Raw genomic sequence first — 18,691 nt, forward strand, 5'->3', positions numbered from 1 at the left:
ATTCTGACTTGGGCTGACAACAGATTCCAGGGAATGGGGGGTCTCCTAATTTTGTTCTCCAATGACAGCAGATGCACAGTGATCTAGGATATCTTGAATTCCACAAAGAATGAAATTAGTTTCTATTTAATAAACTCTCATCTGGCTACTTCACAGATATACAATCTTGTCCCAAACTCTTCTTTATCCTGTGCTTCAGAAATGTCAGATTTTACCTTGTCTTACAACTTTTGCCTTCATACAGCTACTAAACCAGAGGTTGTGACTGACTCAGCTTTCATAACCAGTGAGGCTTGGGTATGTGGATAATGCAGTGGTGGCTGAGCCAGGACCAAGAAGAATTCAAAAGAGGCCACTGGCCCTGTGCTCAGTGGGGCCACAAATAGGAATTGTGATGCTCTGTGTTTTTGACATATTTAAACCATTCCAATAGATTCTTCCATGTGTGGAACATAGCATATGCCCCACATATGGGCTCTGGGCTCCCATGCCAGCCCACACATGCTTATACAATCAATGTACACCTACTCAGTCACCACCCTCATACATGCATGTTCATTGATGTGCCAAGGCCATATGTGTCTGCAGCCATGGCATATGCTTGGCAAACATTCAAAGAAACAACTTCGCTTGTGGAAATTAAGGGTGGTTTCCCAGTCTTCACAGAGAGTAAGACTACCACAGTCCTAAAGACAAGAAACTGGACCAAAGGCAAATCATGGATAGTGTGGGGAGTAAAGAGAAAGGCTCCCCTGCTGGAGAGGAGTGTGGCTTCTCTAGGCAGCACCCCAAGGACACGTCTGGAAGCAGCACCAGTTCTGAAGGGGAGCAAAGCCGCTGCCATCTTCAGTCAGGGTCTGAGTCGGGGTCTGAGGAGAGCTGCCCCTCCATGGTCTCACACATGGCATCTTGCAGAGAAGTGAGGTGACCCCGGGGACTCATCCCCATGGGCTGGATGACTCGGTGCCTGCAGGAAAATACACATGGATGGGGAAGAGACCTGGTGTGCAGGGCAGGGGGTCTGGCTCATTCTTGGCTGCTACCTGGACTAGGGTAACTGCTAATCAGGCCCAGATCCTAACTGCCACCTAATTAGCTTTGAGATATTAGGCAGTCCTTTACTTTCTTGTCCTCATTTTCATCATCTATAAACAGGACTCAATGCTAACCATAGCCTCTTTTCTGGAGGGTTACCTCTAGGTCAACTTATCTCAAATGTCTAATGCAGCCTCATCAGGATCCCAATCTCTGCTAAGCCAGTCCTCTTGGGCTCACAAAACAGCCATTCCCATGTCCCCTAGCTCCAAGCCTTCCTCATAACACATACCTGGAGAGCTTGTCAAACATGTTCACTAGCTTCATGGCCTCATGTTCCTTCTGCTCCTCTGTCATGCCTTCCATAGGATTGGGTGGCTTCTCCTCCACCCTTCCAGTCACAGGGTTGATGCTACTTTCCAGGAACGGAGCATGGGAAATGGGTTAGTGATGCTATAGGGAAAGTTGGACTATGTGGGGCAGGTAGTCTCCATCTTCATGCTTAGGGCTGGGTTAGCAAGAACCCACCTTCTTGGTTTTGGTGGTAGGACTTCAGAAGGGAGATCCTCCCCCCTCCCTCTGACCCCTGGGACACCTGCCAGACAACTCTTGCCCAGGACCTCCTGGTTCTCAGAGGAGAACCACTTGCTGGGCCTCAGTACACTCAGGACACAACTTGTCATCAGAACCCAAGTGCCTGAGTTTAGGTCTTCATAGTCCTCATCCTGTCCTATGTACTACTGTACTGGTTCTGATTGGAGGTAAGGACAGGGGAATGGGGGCTATGGGGGACCCAAGTGTAGATGAGGGGCACACACCTGGCCTTAGCTTCTCTGTACTCCTCTGTGTCGGTGTCCCCATCCTCTGAGTACTGGCCCTCGGGCCGGCCCCCAGCCATGAGGCCCCTGGCAGCCAGGAGGCCAGCAGCATTTCCGTAGCCTGTGTACTTGATGAATCGGGGCACTGAAGACCAGGGCAGAGGTCAATGTGTGAATATGGCTGAGGCAGGCAGGGAAGGCCTGGGGCTTGGGCTCCCCCAACTCACCACTCTCAGAGCATAAGACAAAGAGGAACTCAGCAGCTACCCTCTTCACATCTGTATCCAGGTGTGTCATGAGGCGGACAAGCTTGTTTCGAAGCAGGTCCCCCACCTCGGGCCGAGTCCTCACATCCCTCAGAGGGGGCAGGACCTGGGGAGGCAGCTGTCTCTAAGTGTTGGCTTGGAGCAGCCAGGGGCCTATAAAGAGGATCCAACCTGTGTTCCCCAGCTCTGTCTCCTTTTCCAAGTACCTGGGCCTTCAGGAACTTCCTGGCAGGACGGTGCATGCGGGCGCATTCTGTCAACACGTTCAGCACAGGTGCCACGCACTCCTTCAGCCTGTGGGTCTGCGGAAGGGCTTCTGTCACCGTGACATGCTCCCCATGTTGGATGGGGGCACACTGCACACTTCACCAGATGGTTCTGGTGACAGACTCTTGTAAAGAGACCATGCTGCAGTAAGTCAGCTAGGGGCCAAAGGTAGCGGTGGGTATATTTACTAGCTTAAAAAAGCATGAAAACACTAAACCAGCCACGGTGGCACACGCCTACATTCCCAGCATTGGGAGGCAGGCAGATGAGACGTTCCAGGTCATCCCTGGCTACACAGGGTATATGAAACCCTTAAAAAGAAAGAGTAATGGAAACAGGACCTCCTTCTGGAAATGACTGAAAAGCTTTGGGACTTAGGTCAAACAATTCACTTCTTTAAGACTAGCTGCTGCAACTATAAACCAGGGCCATGAACAAAACAAAAAGCATCTGAAGCTGTCTGCACATAAGGACTGAACACTATCCTTGATAGATGCACACTATCCTTGAGAAACAGCAAAAACAAACAATAGAATCCTTATTCAGAGTGCCTCATGGACAACAAGCAGTGTACCTAGCCCTTCCCGTCATCTCCCTGGAGCCTGATACCAGCAGGTGCAGCCATAGGGGCAGGCAGTCCCAGCTAGGATGTTCAGCGCCAGCTCCTTTGTCCTCACCCAGCCCATAGGTACTGAGTACCCTATGGCTCCTCAGAGATCTCATGAACCTCTATGGCTTTCCTCTGTGTGAGCTCCACAAGGATGGGCTGGATTGCCAGCTATCTGGATGTCCTATGTGCAGTCATAGGAGTCAGGTAACCTTTGGTTATGTCTCCTTAAGATGCAGAGGGACAGCCAGGGCAGGGTGAGGGGGTGGGATGTCACTCCTTTAATCTGAGCTCAGAGACAGGTGGATCTCTAAGTTCGAGGCCAGCCTGATCTACAGAGCGAGTTCCAGGACAGCTAGGACTACACAGAGAAACCCTGTCTCGAAAAACCAAAATAAAAAACAAAAAGATGCAGAAGGACAACAGATGCTGTCATCTATGGCTGTCCATGTATGGGGTCATTAGGAGCCTGAGGGTCACAAGTAGGAACCAAAGGCTTCCGAGAACCACTGAACAAGGACCAAGTTACACCATCAAGCTGACCTCTACCTGCCAGGGTCAATGGTGCAGAAACAGTAGCCATAATTGGGGTCAAAGCCTGTGGGTGTCCACATAGCAGGTCCTCTACCTACCTGGTGCAGACGCTTCTCTAGGAAGGCAAGAAGGGCACTGATCACTTCCATATTGACTCCCATAAACTCTAAGGATCCTTCATGTAGCTCCAGGGTGAGAAGAACATCCAAACATTTGAGGGGCAAGTTCCCCAGGAGATTCACAGTGTGGCTGGGGACAGACAGAGGCCTTGACCAAGTAACTCTTTAGCACAGATGTAATCCCTGGCTCCTCTCCTGGGGTACACATGATATGCAGGACAGAAGGACAGCACTGAGGACTAGAGGCATGGACAGGTGGTACCCCCACTCAAGTTTGATGGGGAGACAGTAGACACTCCCCCCTGTCTGAGCTGAGATACCAAGCAATCTCTGGAAACAAAGGTCAGCTGAGGTACTTATTGGTCACCACCAGCAGGAACAGGAGACCACATTGCCTTACAATGCCATGGCCACCACTGCTTCCCCCTTAGCTCTTTTTCTAGTCAGATCCTGAGTTCCTGGGGCTCTCTGGTGTCCCATCCCCCTGACAAAGTGATACTCTTTGCTCCCAGGTGCTTCTGATTCACAGCTAGGGTTGAGAACTACTGTACCCATGCCTAAGCACTCTCCCCACCACCAACATAGTAAGTCATGGCCCTTACCCATGGAACTCCTCTGTGCGGTCTCCAGCAGCAGCAACCATCACACAGTGCCGCAGAAGGGTCCCCAGGTACCGGTAAAGGGCAGCGTCTTCCTAACCAAAGACAGAAAGGGGCACCTGTAAGAAGGAGGCCCTGTGCTCCAGGGCCACGGGGAGCTGAGCACTAGGCTCTGTTCACAGCACACTTGGTGACCTCTGGCCACCTGAAGCCTTGTGGAGAACGCGCTCCCACCCCGTGCACCACACAGCACAGCTCAGAAACCTTCCTTGAATTCCCCGCCTAGACTGTCTTACTGTCCTTGCCACATCGGACACCCTGGAACCTGAGGCACAAAGGAAGCCAAACCAACTCACCTCATCCACCTCCCTCTTGACAGAGTCAAAGGTGATATTAAAGAGCACTTTGAGGATCTCCATGGCCCGCTCTGTCTCTTGGGCCGGAAGTACCGCCGGGGGGTTTTCTTGGGGGGCCACCCCCAGTGTAAGTTCCAGTGCATCGGTCAGCAGGCGCACACCATGCAGCTCCTGAAACAGCTGCTGGCGCACATCGGTGCGAAGGGCCGTTAGCAGGAAAAGGAGCCTCAAGTCAAAGAACTGGACTTCGTGGGGATAGCTCCTTTTGCGGTACAGTCCCACGCGCTCTGCTAGCCTCACCACCAGGCGCGCCTCTGCTGCCAGCATCTGTGCCGTAGGACTGCTGAGCACGAGGTTGCACAGGCATTTGAGAGCTTCGAGGAGGACATCCATGTCTGGGGGCTGTGGGATGGGCTCCTCTGAGATGGTGATGTCAGCATAGCAGGCTAGCGCGTGGAGGCTCTGGCGGCTGGCAAAGGAGTCCAGGCAGCTGCGGTCCCGGGACAGGATTCGGATGGTCTGCAGCCAGGTGACGCGGTGTGATGGTGACAAGCCCTGCTCTAGTACGGAGACCAGCAGCTTTGCGAGTCTCTGTGGGGAGGGGCAAAAGTGGTTCCACCAGGCCCTCTTCTTGGGGCAGCCCATGCCTGCCCTAGGAGCCCCTTGGGCCGACACCTACCTTCCTGTCCTCCTGTTGGGCATCATCGAAGGTGAAGCTCTGGGAGTGCTGCAGGGAGACCCAGTAGGCTCAGGTCCACACGCAGGTAGGACCTGTGCTCCTCGAGTCGAGTCAAGAGATCCGAGGCAGCAGCCATCGCCCTGAACGTAAGGCAAAGCCCACCCTCGCCTCCCATACACCTGCCCCACCACTTAAACACCCGCGGCCCAGCCCGCCACCCACCGCCGTGCTCCCTGCCACACTCGCACGCACCCCCCAGCCGCGTTGCGCGCACACTGCTGCTTCCTCTCTCCATGAAATTTCCTGGGCAGCCGGGTGCCTCTTACCTCCCGGTTGAACGACTGCAGAGCTTCTGCCGCTGTGTCTTCCTCTCCCGTCTCCAAAGCATCCACAACTGCCCGGGGCTCCATGGCCCCTGGCACCGGGTGCTTGGAAGGCTTGGGCCGGGAAGACGCAATCGGCCAAACCCGCGGGCTCCGCCCAGGTCCGGAAGCCCAGCGTCCACGCGTGAGGGATGCCGGGAGCGCAGCCGAGCCGAAAGGGTGTGTACAGTCGTGGGGCGGGCCTCTGGCTTAAGGTGGAGCCCACCTGGCCGCTGTGGCCGAGCGGCTTGTCCTGGAGTGGGGATGCTAGCTAACCAAGCAGCGACCTCCTTTTGTCCCCTCCTCTCTCGCCGGAGTTTCTGGCAGGCGTGGGGCGTGGAGGTGGGGGATTCGGCCCGCGCGTGGACCGCCCTCCTTATGCACTCGTCGCGGAACAGGGAGAGGGATGGGGGAGCGCTGTCTCCCGGGCCGCTTAGTCAGCTAGGGTCGCACGGCGATTCTCACGCTCCAGACCCTGAAGCTCATGCTCCACGGGGAAACAGGGAAAGACAAGCACAATGACTCGAGTGGTCAAAAGAAGGTGGCTAGCTCGGCGAGGTGGCCCACGCCTTTATCCCAACACTCGAGAGGCACAAGTAGGCAGATCTGTGAGTTCTAGGCCAGACAGGGATACATAGTGAGACGGGTCTCAAAACAAAAGACCAAACCATCAAAATAATGTGGTTATCAGAGGAAAAAGAAAGTTGCAGGGTGTGTGAGGAAGGATGGAAGAAGAAGTGAAAAACACCCGACGAAAGCCACTCCCATGGGAGGAGCAATTAGAGGGGCGGCCAGCCGCGGCTTGTCCGACGTTAGGAGCGTTCCGGCGCTGGGCAGTGAGTGAGGAGCCAGGTCCGCACGCCACGGAGCTGAAGGCAGGGTCGGTGAAAGTGTACCTCACGTCGACACACACAAGCAATGCTCCAGTGGATGACCTGTCACCCGCTGAGCTAGCCGGCGCTTGCCCCGCACCTATTCGGTGTCTGGCCCTGGGGTCTCCTTCGCCAGTCTCCTTCATTTCTGTCTGTCCTTCCCATCCTGAAGTTCGCACACCTGGGCTTCGCAGCGCCCGAGGCACCCGACAGCTTTACAGAGCCGGTTCCTAGCCTCAGCTCCAGGTTTGTGCCTGAGCTCATGCTCCGGGTAACACCCACATCTCGGGACTAACATTGCTGGTCAATGCTGGTGGCCTGCCCTTCCCTTATTTACATTCCATGGAACTTCATTTCTGTTTCTTCCGCTCCAGTCCCTTCTCCCGGAAGTTATTGGACCTGAAGCGGAACCGGAAGCCCCTTCCAAGTGCTGGTGCCACGTCCGTCGCTGTGTTGCGGAGTCCCCGAGTGGGTCCCTGGAGGGCGCGATGGCTGATTGGACTCGCGGTGAGCGCATCGAGGGTAGTAAGGATAGAAGGCGAGGTCCGGAGCCGGAGCCATCGCTCAGTTCTCGGTGGAGGGACCTGCGTGGGATGGAGTTTACATATTCCAGGAAAGGCGCTGCCTTGGGACCCAAGCCTGGGCATGGCATCAGTTATGTGTGTGGTTGGTGCCAGGAGCTGGAAGCAGAGGGTCCAAATAAGGTTTTCCTGATGAGGGGGCTGAGTGCCTCGGTTCACCCCTCGGTGCCTGTGTTCAGTATGCCAGTTGTGATACTAATGCCTGGGCCATACTAGTGACTATGAGGTGGTTGGCAGGACACAGAAGCCCTTTCTTTTAGGTCTAATCTCATGTGTTTGCTGGTGCTGCTGGCCTTCCCCATAGTGAGTCACATTGAGGCTGGTTTTTATGCTTCAGACCGGTGCCTGTCACACTTAGGGAGGTGATTCTCACCTATATACTCTGACTGGCATTTTTCATGTGTAGCCCCCGTCCATCAGAATCAGGTTTCTACAGGCACAGTGCTCCAGGGTTGCAAAAGGTCCTGCAGGGGTTGCAGAAATAGGCTCCGTAGTTTCTACAGTAAAAGACCTTTCTTACACTTTTCCTGGACCTGATCCTCAGGTCATCCCCACACAGTCTTCCTGTGACCGGTTTGGGTGTTCTGTCTTTCCTATGTCCCTACCAGAATTTACTCTTTTCTCTTGAGACCAGTCCCACACCCACAGGTGGTGATTTCAGCTAAAGCAATGTTCATTGAGGTTCAGGAACAGTATGCAGCAGGGTGGTGCAGATTGAGCCTGCTGGTTCCCTCTGTCTATCCTTGCTTGGGCATGCACACAGGATGATGTGCTCACATGACCCATGCTACATGTCTGATGTATAGGTGGTCCACCTGTTGGAGCTCAGGGTGGGACCTGCTAAATTAGCAGACATATGTCTGCTTCCATGTCTCACTCCGAATCTCCTTTGCTGTCTCACTAGGCCATCTGCCACTGGAGTGACGAGTCAGGGGCCACACTCATGACTGAATACTACCCTCCAGTCTCTTTTTCTTACAGCTCAGAGCTCTGGTGCTGTGGAGGAGATTCTAGACCGAGAGAACAAGCGGATGGCCGACAGCCTGGCCTCCAAGGTTACCAGGCTCAAATCGGTCAGTGATGGCCCTTTTCCCCTCTGTGTGGTACCTTGGTGAGTGGGGCTAAGAGGGTAGGAAGGAAGCGTGTGTTGTCTGTGGATATGCTGTCTTGAGTGATGCTTCAGGTAATACCTTGACCTTTGTAGCTTTTTCTGGTGATGGGTACCTGGCAGGGTTGTGGGTAAAGTCTGGTGGGTCTGAAGGGAAGATGGGTGCTGCCTTCCTTGTTTGTCCTTGCTTGACTGGGCCCTCTCTGTCTCCTAACCAGCTGGCCTTAGACATCGACAGGGACACAGAAGACCAGAACCGGTACCTAGATGGCATGGTAAGCATCTTACAGCCCATGCAGATTCCAGTCAGCTCTGTCCCCATGCTGTCTGCTCTGTGCGGTTGGGTAGTCAGGGGTAGTCCCACCTCTGTGTGATCTTGTTGGGTCCCTCCTGCAGGACTCAGATTTCACGAGTGTGACCGGCCTACTCACAGGGAGTGTGAAGCGCTTTTCCACAATGGCACGGTCTGGGCGAGACAACCGGAAGCTTCTGTGTGGTATGGCCCTAGTCTTAATTGTGGCCTTCTTCATCCTCTCCTACCTCTTGTCGAGGACAAGGACGTGAGCCAGTGGACACCAAAGGCAGCCAGCTCTCCTACACCTGGCAGCCTGGTTTCCCGAGGACCTGGCTACAAAATAGATTCCTTTGAAATTATCATCATGGGTCATTCGTCTTCCTAAGTCAGGACAGCTGCAGCCGCCTCAGTCCTAAGGAGCTCATGTTGGCTTGTCCTGGGTATGAAGGAGGAAGAAAAAAGCAAAACCCAACCCTACTCCCTGGTGCTAGAGATGCTGTTAGAGCCAGAGACACGTCGTATGAGAATGAACCAGGTCTAAGCAAAGCATCTGTGAGTCCTGAATGTACCCACGGTAGCCAATGGCCTCAGAAGCCAATATCTTCGTCTTGCTCTAACCTGTCTGTGCCTGGGTAAGACCATGTCTGTGTTCTTGAGGAGTCTGGAGCTGACACTACAAGGAGATACGGTCGGCCATGAGCACTCTTCAAATGATGATCATCATGATGGGTATGGCAGTAACTCCAGGCTGAGGCTGCCAATCAGGACCAGATCTGTGCAGGCCAAGAGTCACAGGCGCACCCCCCGGCCACTGGCTGAAGTCAGACCCTAGGGAAGAGGCAGAGCTGTAGATAGAGGAGTGGACTGCAGCCCTTGTTATCGGCATTGGACTAAGGTCCTTCTGGGCCACGAGACCATGTGTCCAGGAGCAGAGACGTGTGTCCTCAGGATTGAGAATCTTCTCAGTGCCAAAGATGTACCCATTCCCACGCAAACAGACTGAGAAATAATGTAGTGTGGCTTTTCCAAGGCAGGCAGTACTGGGTGGTCTTTCTGCTGGGGATCCTTATGGGGCTGAAGGCCACTGATGAAAGAATTTGTAACAGGAACATTTGACCTTGAACCAAACCTTGCTCTGCCCTGTACAGCCAGTCTCCCTCGGTGTGGGGGAGCCTGAGCCACCTCCTCATTGCATAACTCCACAGACTTGCATCTCCCTGCTCTCCCGGTCCTCCCTTTCTCCTTGGCCAGTCCCATTTGCACACTAACTGACCTGTGGAGCTGACAGGGCCAGCAGTTTATGAGAGCCCAGCACTTTTCGTCTTCACATAAAATGTCTTTAAGAAACGAACCCTGAAGTTCTGCGCCCTTCTCTGACCTTACTCATGTCTTTGTCTCTCTATCTCTGTCTCTGTCTCTGTCTCTCTCTCCCTGGACTGGCTCACTGCCCCCCCATGTGGCCACACCATCAGGCCCATCTGCCTAAGGACCACGGCCTGTAGGTTCCAGGTTGAGCCGGATTCTGCCACAGCCTGGCCTCTTGCCTGTAGCAATGCCTTCCCGTTGATGCTTTGAGGATACACTGGGCACCCTCTCCTCCTCCCCTTACCGAGCAGCCTTTCTCTGCACATATTGACTTGAGGCTTATTTGGCCCTTCCATTGTGTCTCCCTGAGCCCTAAGCCTGGCGGAGAAGGGCCCATCCTAGCGCATCCTTTGTTTTGGCTACTCTCCTGACCAGGTCTGGCTCACTCCACACTGCTCGCTGTAGCTTTGCTGTTTGCCCCGCACACTTCCCGCTGGGCTCATCCAGCTTGTGCCTCATTCTTAGGTCTCCCATTGCAGACACTCCATCCTTGTCTCCCGGCATCCGTCCGTGGGCCGGTGCTGAGCTCTGCCCTCTGCTTGTCACCAAACATGGTAATAGCTGCCTGCATCCTTGTGTCTGGACCCACAGCAGGAAAGTACATGCTTCAGCGCTGTCTCCCTGGAACCATGTACTGCTGACTTCTACTCTCTGGGAATGTTGGTAAACCCCAGGGTACTTTGTTTTGTTTTTGTAAGACGGTGGCTGGCTGTGTATCCCAGGCTGCTTTTAAACCAGGTAGCCTAGGCTGGTCTCCAACCCATGATCCTCTGGCCTTAGCCTCCTGAATGATGGCATTACAGGCATGTGCATTCACACCTGGCTTCCCTAAGACACTTGGAACAGCCAGCACCTGCTCATCTTGCTGGTGCAAACTAAGTCTAAATATCTGCATTTGGGGGGTGACTTCCTTTGGGGCATTGTCCTTGCCATCCCTCTATGAGATGCACCCCCCCCCCCACCTCCAACATGGCTAGTTTTCTCCTCAGGTCTCCACCCTGCTCCACCAACCTCCATGACCATTTGTAGTTCCCCAGCTACTTTGGGGATCAGGATTGTAGCTCTTGTGACATTTAGATGTCATTCTTTCTTGCATTAATCATGTGAAGGGAGGGGGATACCAACCCCACAGCCCCTGGGTCAGACCAACTTCCTGAAGGTCGTAACCATAGCCTCCAGCTCAGGCCTGTCAACATCTGGCACTTCCCCTAATGTGTGGGTGGGTGCTCCACACCAGCAAGTCATAAGCAGCCTTTGGTGCCCAGTGTGAGGGGCTGTGAGTACAAGATACCAGGTTCATCCTACAGTTCAAGGCCTCTCACCAATAAAAATCTGGTCTCCCTTGGGCAGGACAGCCACAGACCCACCCACTTCCTTCTGTGTGGCCCCTCTGTCAATCTGAGAGAAGTGTGTTAGCGTGACATCCTAAGGGATGAGGGAGTAAGGGCAAGTTGGCTGGGACACACAGGCTTGTGCAGGAAAAGATCCCCGGGGGCCACCTGCTCTGCACTGCCCTGCCCTGAAGTTGAGGTGATACTGCATCCCTGCTTCCTGAAGCTGGGCCTTGGACCCCTGAGAGCCTCTGTAGACACTATCCTCAGGCCCAGCTGAGACACCAGCTCTTGCACACAATCCTACTGGCTGTGGGAGGAAACAAGCTCCCCAAGATTTGTACTGAATAAGGAGGACATGTCTTGTTACATTGTTCCGGTGGAGGCGGCCTGGTGAAAATGGCCGTGTGTTCTGCCATGTGCAGACCTTCCTGGCAGGCAGGCTGGAGGTGTGTCACCTTGAAAGCCTGCAGGCCAGTGCTGACGTGAGCTGAGATTCTGGCTGCTGTGCCTGTGTGGGGTGGTTGCATAACCTTGCATGTATGGAGCTTCTTCCCGACGTGCACAGGGGCTTGCACGCTTGCACACACACACACACACACACACACACACACACACACAGCACACTTTTGTTGTTCTCTGCTGTCGTGGTGTTCTGGATCCCTGGTTCTCAGAGGGCCTGAGTGTAAGGAGGAGAGCCTGTGAAGGACAGCTCAGGTGTCGGGTGGAACTCTGAGCTCCCCCAGCCCTTCTCGGTAAGACCTCCAGGCCAGGAAGCCAAGACAGCCGCCAACCCCCGTCAAACTTTGTCTTTTCTCCAAGATAAACCCTTACAAATGCCATCTGTGGTTTATTAAATAATTTGGACATGGCAGGAAACAAGATTAACAAACATGAGATAGTATAGAAAAAAATAACTTGTCAAAACCGTCCAAACTATCGTGCTCTGTGGTGCAGGGCCAGGCTGGTAGCGGCCCCGTTGGTGAAGCGCCCAGTTCGTCAGCCCAGCACATTTCCGTCGGAGGATCGTGGTCACAGGCTGCTGGGGTGGAGAGTGGGAGCTATTCCACATCGACAACCAGGGGCGTCATGTAGTCGGAGTGCTTGATGCCAAAGGTGACGATGGGGGCACAAGGCTTGTTCATGGTCACCTAGGAGGAGCAGGAGGACTGTGAGGAGCATTCTCGGCTTGGGGCTGGAGTGAGGGGCTCAGTCCCTCCTGAACTTGGGGCCAAGGTTGCCAAGTGTGAAGGCCATGCTGTGCTCAGGAACCTTAACTGTCACTGGGGACAGTGGGCTAGCCTCTGGGGATGAGGCTAGAACCCAGGTTTCCTGTAACTGAAAGGTGACCATCAGGGCCACTGATGGAAATGCACAAGATCCTAAGGGTACATGCATGGTGCCCACTCACCCTTGCAGGGTGCAGGCCCTCCCTACACATCCTGGATCATTTCCCTTCACCCCTATCTGACCCCTCTAGTTCCTGGACCTTCTCGGGACTGTGAGCTCCTGGTCCTGGCTTCAGGGTCTTATCCCCTGGGGGCTCCACCCGGGCAGCCATGGTGTACTGTGGAGCCTTGAACTTGGTCACTTGAACATCAGTCTGACGGTACGCTGCAGGGCCTGGAGTCTGGAAGATGAGAGGGCTCAATCAGGCTTGGCTTCCCCAGGGCATGTGGCCCCAGAGGGTAGGGTGAGGTGTGGGACCTTGATTCACCAAAGACACTCTTAAGCTGTCTGCCGGCCATGGGAACAGCACCCCATTGTTTATGGGGCGGGGTGTTACTATCAATCTCAGCCTCACTGAGATTGGCAGTGGCATTCCCAATGTGCCAATCTTGTGCCCACTCCTCTGGGGTTATATGCAGGGCCCTTTTTCATGTTGGGACACTATCCTCTTGGTCTTGAGGGCAGAGGTCAGGGGCTGGTGAGGTCAACAAACTCCTGTAGTGCTACTAAGGTTGTGTGTCTACTCCAGGGCCTTTGCACCAGCTGTTAATACAGGTAGACATTTCCTCCCCTAAGTAGCTCAAGGCCCCCCACTTACCCCGTTCTTCCTTGTTTCCATGTCCTCTATCTAAAATTAGTGTTTGCCCTCCAGGCAGTACCCCACAAACACCTTAGCTTGTTCTCAGTATCATCCCATCACCCACGTTGGTCTCCTGGCCCCTCCCCACCACTGAATGTAGCCCAAGCATGTGGCAGGCACCCAGAGGTGGAGAGGATGCAGGAGCTTCCACAGGGCAGTAGTTGTCTGGGGATTCGTGGGTCTTGGGGGGAGAGGATCAGACAGGTCATTGGGGCCAGGCTTTGTACCCAGCAGGGGTGACCCTTGCCTTGTGCAGGTCGTCGCTGAAGCTGCCCAGCTTGCTGCGGCCCTTGATGGAGAAGGAGGGCTGGGAGACCTTGCCCACCGTGTGCGGCCCCATCACCATAGGCAACATGTACGCAGCAGGGCCTGTGGGTGATGGGGGAGCCTCAGGCTGGGACAGACCCATTACCTCTTATCTGGGATACCCTCTATCTTTTGGAATCCTAGGTTGGGCAACCCCCTCCTCCACCCCATGCTGGAACCCCAGCTCCACCCCACCAGTTGGCTGGGACACAGCAGACCTGGAGTACTGTCCACTCGGAAGGTCTTGGTCCGGGCAGAAATGGAATGACTGGGTGCTGAGTCGAACACATGCCTGGTAGATTTCTCTGGAAAGTAATCGCCTGGAGAGGAGGGAGGGGTGTGCAGGAACAACAAGCATCTGGGGTTCCCCACCCCACCCCCAACACCTGGGTGCCTAGGAAGGATGTCCCAACAGTTAAGACACAGGGCCCCTGGGCCCCAACATTGTGGTTGAACAGATTTGGTCAGGGATGTCCACAGTAGAAACACTGGCGTCAGGGCTGTTTTCAAGCACTGGTGTGGGCCTCGTCCCTGGACTCCGGGCAGAGTAGGACTGGTGGGTTTCAGGCTCTGCTGTTCAGGCCTGACGTTGTCCCCAGGAGCAGGAGAAATGAGGCTATCTGGCCTTCACATATCAGAACATGCATATTAGGGCTTGGAGCAGAAGACAGGGGTCACTCACCCGGGCCAGGGGTCAGCGTGGTCTTGGTACGGTAGCGCCCCAGGATGGAGTAGGCAGGGCCAAGGTCCTTGCCAGTCCTCAGTATCTTGGGGTTCACACTGTAGCGGGGCCCTGGGGAGCAATTCTCCGCCAAGAGCATGGGGGCCCCACGGAAGCTGTAGGCTGGTGCTCGAAGTTTGGTGGGTGTGTGCTTCACAAAGCCTGTGGGCACAGGGGCTCAGGGCTGCTGGAGCCAGACATCCTTCTCTCCACTGGGAGTCAAGGACTGAGCCCAGACCCATCCCAGGCCACACCATTCCTGGCTCCTTCCCCTCGTCCCCACCAAGCCCCAGGCCCTTAGACAATCTTACCCGTGGTGGGTGGAATCAGGTACTTGGGTCCAGGACTGCTGTAGAGGGCCATGATGGGCCCCCTGGGGCGATGGGGCCTCCAGGCGCCCACCCATACCTCCTCTGCCATGGTTGGCTCTGTCCATGGACAAGAGGGTGACCAGGTGCTGGGATGCCCTGTCCCATCTCATTCCTGGCCCTCGTGTCCCATTCCTGGCCCTGCTAATACTGCACCTTGCAGACCCAGTCCTTGCCCCATGGAGACATGGGGGGCTCTAGCGTTTACAAGCAGAGGGAGCTCCCCATGCAGTGTGGTGAGCTCACCCCTACCCAGCTCCAAGAGAGGGGTGGGTGTTATGCCTTCAAGGATAGGCCTAGAGGAGCTGCCCACATTGGCCCTGCACTGACTGTTCTCTTGGTTCTGGGGGAGCATGGGCTGGTCAGAGAACCCTGGGTGCATCTTTGCAAAGAGCTGGATGGCAAGGGTTGAGAACTTCTTGGCTGAGCTGTGTCATGGGCGAGAGGGGAGCAATCGGGAGGCCTCACCTCCTCCGTGCAGGAATGGGCTTAGAGCAGCTTGGGACCCGGCCTCCTCACCGGTGGCCTGTCCCCCTGGCGTCTGTGCCAGGCAGTTCCCTAAAAAGGAGCATGGAGAGAAAGCTTCTCTCTTTCCCCCAGTTTTGAGAATTGGGGAGGGGTCCCTGCCCCTAAGCTCTAGAATGTGGCTTTGTCCCACAAGGAATTCTACATCACAATGTGTGTGACGCAGACAATGGCCTCTGCACAAGACCTCTCATCAGAGCTTATTACCCTTTCCAGAGACCCTGTCTTCAGGGAACCACCACCCTCTCCAGGGACCTTCCCTCTTGGGGGTACCTACATCTCCTATCAGGACCCCTATCAGGGGTCTCCTATCAGGAACCACATGCCTATCCAGGAGCCCTCACCTCTTTAGGGACTCCTGTCTCTCCAAGGAGCCCTTACCCTCTCTAGAGAACACCCTCTTGCAGAGACACCTCCCACCTCTCCAGGACCCCCTTACTTTCCAGGTTCTTTAACTCCTTGTAGTGGCTGGGACAGATGTAGTGAGGGTGAGGTTGCAGGTTTTTCCTGAGCTTTGGTCCACTAGTGATTTGGGGAAACTGGGAGACAGGTAGGCTCTGGCTGTTGGACGTCTGGGAGTGCAGGGTTGGGCTGGAGACTGTGGTGGGCTTCCCTAGCGAGGCTGCTTTCTCCCTGCACCTCCTCAGACCCTGCCGTCCTTTCAGCTTCCCAGCTGGCAAAGCCTACCTCTCAGGACCCTGGGTGTCCTTGGAAGCCATCAGGGCTTCCCTTCTTGACCTCACTAAGGCTCCTCGCTAAGGTTCTGGCTCAGGTTGGGCTCTCTTTCCTGGGGTGCTTTGGGGAAGAGAGATTGTTTTCAAAGCTTCCAGTGCCTATGTGTCAGCTGGCTGCGCCAGTGCCTGATTTTTTTTATGCATAGCCCCTGTGAGGAACCCCCAGTCCCATAGAGCCCCCAGCCTAACCCAGCCCTGCCTTTCTGGGTTAGGCTCCTCCATCTTGCCGCTGTAGACCCCATCCATCCTCATGTTTCACATGGCGTCCTGAGGCCGCACTCTCACATTGCTTCTGGAAAGTGACCCCACACAGGAGTCTGTGTCTTTGGTGTATCCCTCAGTGTGCCCTTGACAGGACTTTTTTGTGGGTCCCCGTGTTGCAGGGAGAGAGAGGAGCCAGTGCCTGGGCTGCAGGAGGCTTTATTGATTTAACAGTTCCAGGGTGAATTTACTCGTGAGGAAGCAGTGGTCTTGGCTCATCCATGGCTGCTTGTGTGGCTGGTCCTATCGCTCATGGAAGTCAAGCCATGTCTCAGGCCTGCTTATGCATCCTCTTTATCATCTAGCACTTGCACCTGAAAGGGAAATGTGTGGGGATCAGGAGGGCAGGTAACCAGCAGCCAGAGCCACCAGGGCCAGAGGCAGACAGGTCTATGCATACCAGCGGAGCAGACAGGTTCTGCACATGGTGGTCCACCCCTCCTATCACCTTGGGGAGTTGTGTGCATGTGCACTGCCTTTGCGGGACATAGTCCGTGGGGGAAGCAGGACTAAGGTATTCTGGAGGCTTCTCTGTGAGGTCCCCATCTCAGCTTGCTGATGTAGGTCTTCCCCGGGGGTGGGGGTGGGGGAGTAGACTGGTGATCAGGTGCCATGCATGGGTGGGTCTTGGAAGAACTGCAGACATTTGGGGATGGGAGCCCCAGCCCAATTACCAGCAGCTTGACCAGTTGCTCCTTATGCACAGGCTGCAGGCCATCAATGCAGGACTTGAGCTCCCCCAGTGCCGACTTGGCCATGTCATTGACATTGTACTTGCCCAGGGGTCCTTCATAGAGCTCTTCTGTGGTTCCCACCAGCAGCGTTTGCAGGAATTCCATGAAAAACTCATTGTCATCCTCTGCTGCTGCGGTCAGCCCTGTTTTGCAAGGGGGATATAATGCCATGGGAGAGACTTGATCTCCTTTTCTGTCCCACATCTTCCTATCACTCCCAGGACAACTACCTGCAGATCCCTTCCCCCTTACCACTAGTGGGAGCTGCTGTGGTGTCCCCTCTGAGTTCCTGACCTCATCAGGGAAGAAAAGCCATGCCCTGATATAGGGGCATTTCTTCTCCTAGGCTAGCTGGATTCAGGGGGGTCTGGTCAAGTTGGGTTGAGCCAGGGTGGGTGGCAGTGTCCTTGGTGGTTGGTGTTAGGTCAGGGTGGGTTGGGCTGGGACTGGAGTCAACAAATTCGCTGTACTTTGGGGATGGGGTCTGTGATTTAGGTAGACACTGTCTACCTGATCCCAGGATTTCAGCCTCTTGGGGCCCCCTCATCTCCTGAAAGTGCCAGCAGAAGTAAGGCCCAGACTTACCACAGATGCAGAGCAGGGTTAGAGCCACCAGCAGAAGAGTGCTGCTCCCCTTCATGGCGACAGTCTCAAGAACTGCTTGGGGGACACCAGGCTTTTATGCTTTAGCAGGTGGCACCTTGCCCAGGGGCGGGCCATACCTATCAGGACCTGGCAGACCAACTGAGCCAGGCATGTCACTGTGCTCCACCAGGTGCCAAGAAGTGCCAGACTTGAGTGGATCATAAGGGGGCTGTTGGCAGACAAGTCGGGGTAAGTGGAATAAATCCCACTCAGGGTGAACCAAGTGTCAGCTAGTTAACAGAGAGAGTGCCAAAGGCCGTGGGTGGCCTCCAGGATGCAGTGACAGGTTCTGGGACGGGTCCAGATCTTTCTTTGGGGTTGGGATCCCCACCTCTGCTTAATGAGCTGCCTGGTCCTAGTCTGCACTTGGAGAGGGGTAGGCTGAGGCCACCCTACAACTACAGGCAGGAGAGGAGCCTGGGCACATGAGGTCCGAGGGGTGGGGGCTTCCTAGGTTGGGGGTGGGGGGCCCGGGTCCACAGGAGGTCTGCAGGTGGAGGCAGTGTCCAGGGGAGGTAGGGTGGCCGGAGGAGCTGCAGTTGGGCGGGTCCTGCCTCTCTCTCCTATCCTCTGCTGCCACCTGGTGGCATGATGGTCTCTCCTACACAGTGCTGGTTGCAGACCCTGCTCAGACACAGAATTCTCCCTCTGCCCACTGTCAGAAGGAGCCCTGTTATCCCATGTCGGAGCAGGGTATCATGGTGTCCCTCATTACCCCACCCTTCACTTGCTTATCCTTAGCCTTGTGTAGTGTATGCTTTGCCCGACATAACCCCCAGAGCATTGCTTTATGTCCCTCAAGCACCAATGCCAGTAGTTCTTGCCTTCTTAGACTCCTGTTTATAACGAATATTTGCTAACCTCCTTTGCTAGTATGAAATTAATCTACAGCGATGGAACCTACTTATGTGCATAAGTCTAAAAGTGTGGGAGTGAACTCCTTCCCTCACGCACACCCCGCCCATACCCGGGTCCACTACAATTGTTCTGGATGTTCATTCAGCCCATGAACCTGAACTTGCAGACATGGCGAACCAGATGATCAGCTGCAAGGCTGCACAGAGGAGACAGAAGCAGTACCTCAAAAGGCTCATGAAGTTCAAATTAAGATCAT

General features: G+C 54.8%; 4 protein-coding genes across 6 annotated transcripts; 1 reads left to right on the forward strand and 3 right to left on the reverse strand.

Moving 5' to 3' along the window:
• Window positions 1–110: 110 nt before the first annotated feature.
• Ric8a (RIC8 guanine nucleotide exchange factor A) lies at window positions 111–5,786 on the reverse strand. 2 transcript variants are annotated; one of them, XM_028869775.2, is made up of 10 exons: window positions 5,607–5,786; window positions 5,281–5,328; window positions 4,602–5,192; window positions 4,249–4,340; window positions 3,626–3,776; window positions 2,326–2,421; window positions 2,081–2,225; window positions 1,854–1,998; window positions 1,328–1,447; window positions 111–967 (listed from the first exon to the last, which is right to left on the reverse strand). In XM_028869775.2, exons 1-10 carry the CDS (start codon window positions 5,688–5,690, stop codon window positions 847–849), a joined length of 1,593 nt encoding a protein of 530 aa, XP_028725608.1. In that variant the 5' UTR covers window positions 5,691–5,786; the 3' UTR covers window positions 111–846. The 2 variants fall into 2 exon arrangements, with proteins under 2 accessions (XP_028725608.1, XP_037065240.1); XM_037209345.1 differs by having other exon boundaries at window positions 2,081–2,237.
• Window positions 5,787–6,471: 685 nt separating this feature from the next.
• On the forward strand, window positions 6,472–9,849 carry Bet1l (Bet1 golgi vesicular membrane trafficking protein like). 2 transcript variants are annotated; one of them, XM_028869845.2, is made up of 5 exons: window positions 6,472–6,760; window positions 6,889–7,021; window positions 8,077–8,168; window positions 8,422–8,478; window positions 8,600–9,849. In XM_028869845.2, the coding sequence occupies exons 2-5, from the start codon at window positions 7,003–7,005 to the stop codon at window positions 8,765–8,767; spliced, it is 336 nt and encodes a 111-aa protein (XP_028725678.1). In that variant the 5' UTR covers window positions 6,472–6,760; window positions 6,889–7,002; the 3' UTR covers window positions 8,768–9,849. The 2 variants fall into 2 exon arrangements, with proteins under 2 accessions (XP_028725678.1, XP_037065269.1); XM_037209374.1 differs by having other exon boundaries at window positions 6,540–6,760; window positions 6,889–7,036.
• A 2,175-nt stretch (window positions 9,850–12,024) lies between these two features.
• On the reverse strand, window positions 12,025–15,287 carry Odf3 (outer dense fiber of sperm tails 3). Its single transcript, XM_037209372.1, has 7 exons — window positions 15,147–15,287; window positions 14,622–14,738; window positions 14,272–14,472; window positions 13,808–13,909; window positions 13,531–13,652; window positions 12,684–12,824; window positions 12,025–12,345 (listed from the first exon to the last, which is right to left on the reverse strand). Exons 2-7 carry the CDS (start codon window positions 14,728–14,730, stop codon window positions 12,256–12,258), a joined length of 765 nt encoding a protein of 254 aa, XP_037065267.1. The 5' UTR covers window positions 14,731–14,738; window positions 15,147–15,287; the 3' UTR covers window positions 12,025–12,255.
• Window positions 15,288–16,340: 1,053 nt separating this feature from the next.
• Scgb1c1 (secretoglobin family 1C member 1) lies at window positions 16,341–17,596 on the reverse strand. The gene is made up of 3 exons (XM_028872224.2): window positions 17,518–17,596; window positions 16,873–17,075; window positions 16,341–16,512 (listed from the first exon to the last, which is right to left on the reverse strand). The coding sequence occupies exons 1-3, from the start codon at window positions 17,570–17,572 to the stop codon at window positions 16,480–16,482; spliced, it is 291 nt and encodes a 96-aa protein (XP_028728057.1). The 5' UTR covers window positions 17,573–17,596; the 3' UTR covers window positions 16,341–16,479.
• Window positions 17,597–18,691: the final 1,095 nt, after the last annotated feature.

The sequence above is a fragment of the Peromyscus leucopus genome, chromosome 1 (assembly GCF_004664715.2).
Source record: "Peromyscus leucopus breed LL Stock chromosome 1, UCI_PerLeu_2.1, whole genome shotgun sequence".
NCBI classification, from domain to species: domain Eukaryota; kingdom Metazoa; phylum Chordata; class Mammalia; order Rodentia; family Cricetidae; genus Peromyscus; species Peromyscus leucopus.

Bases quoted from the DNA above. Each gene is read 5' to 3' on its own strand.
- Ric8a (XM_037209345.1), bottom strand. From the start codon at position 5,690: ATGGAGCCCCGGGCAGTTGTGGATGCTTTGGAGACGGGAGAGGAAGAC. The intron at 5,193-5,280 runs GTAGGTGTCGGC...CCCTCCCCACAG, and splicing joins CCCAACAGGAGGACAGGAAG to AGACTCGCAAAGCTGCTGGT. The intron at 2,422-3,625 runs GTAGGTAGAGGA...GCCCTTCCGCAG, and splicing joins TAGAGAAGCGTCTGCACCAG to ACCCACAGGCTGAAGGAGTG.
- Bet1l (XM_037209374.1), top strand. From the start codon at position 7,003: ATGGCTGATTGGACTCGCGGTGAGCGCATCGAGG. The intron at 7,037-8,076 runs GTAGTAAGGATA...TTTTTCTTACAG, and splicing joins TCGCGGTGAGCGCATCGAGG to CTCAGAGCTCTGGTGCTGTG. The intron at 8,169-8,421 runs GTCAGTGATGGC...TCTCCTAACCAG, and splicing joins AGGTTACCAGGCTCAAATCG to CTGGCCTTAGACATCGACAG.
- Odf3 (XM_037209372.1), bottom strand. From the start codon at position 14,730: ATGGCAGAGGAGGTATGGGTGGGCGCCTGGAGGCCCCATCGCCCCAGG. The intron at 12,825-13,530 runs GCAAGGGTCACC...CTCATCTTCCAG, and splicing joins TCAGCGACGACCTGCACAAG to ACTCCAGGCCCTGCAGCGTA. The intron at 12,346-12,683 runs GTCCAGGAACTA...TGCTCCTCCTAG, and splicing joins GAGCTCACAGTCCCGAGAAG to GTGACCATGAACAAGCCTTG.
- Scgb1c1 (XM_028872224.2), bottom strand. From the start codon at position 17,572: ATGAAGGGGAGCAGCACTCTTCTGCTGGTGGCTCTAACCCTGCTCTGC. The intron at 17,076-17,517 runs GTAAGTCTGGGC...CTTGCAAAACAG, and splicing joins AACCCTGCTCTGCATCTGTG to GGCTGACCGCAGCAGCAGAG. The intron at 16,513-16,872 runs GTAATTGGGCTG...TTTCCCTTTCAG, and splicing joins AGCAACTGGTCAAGCTGCTG to GTGCAAGTGCTAGATGATAA.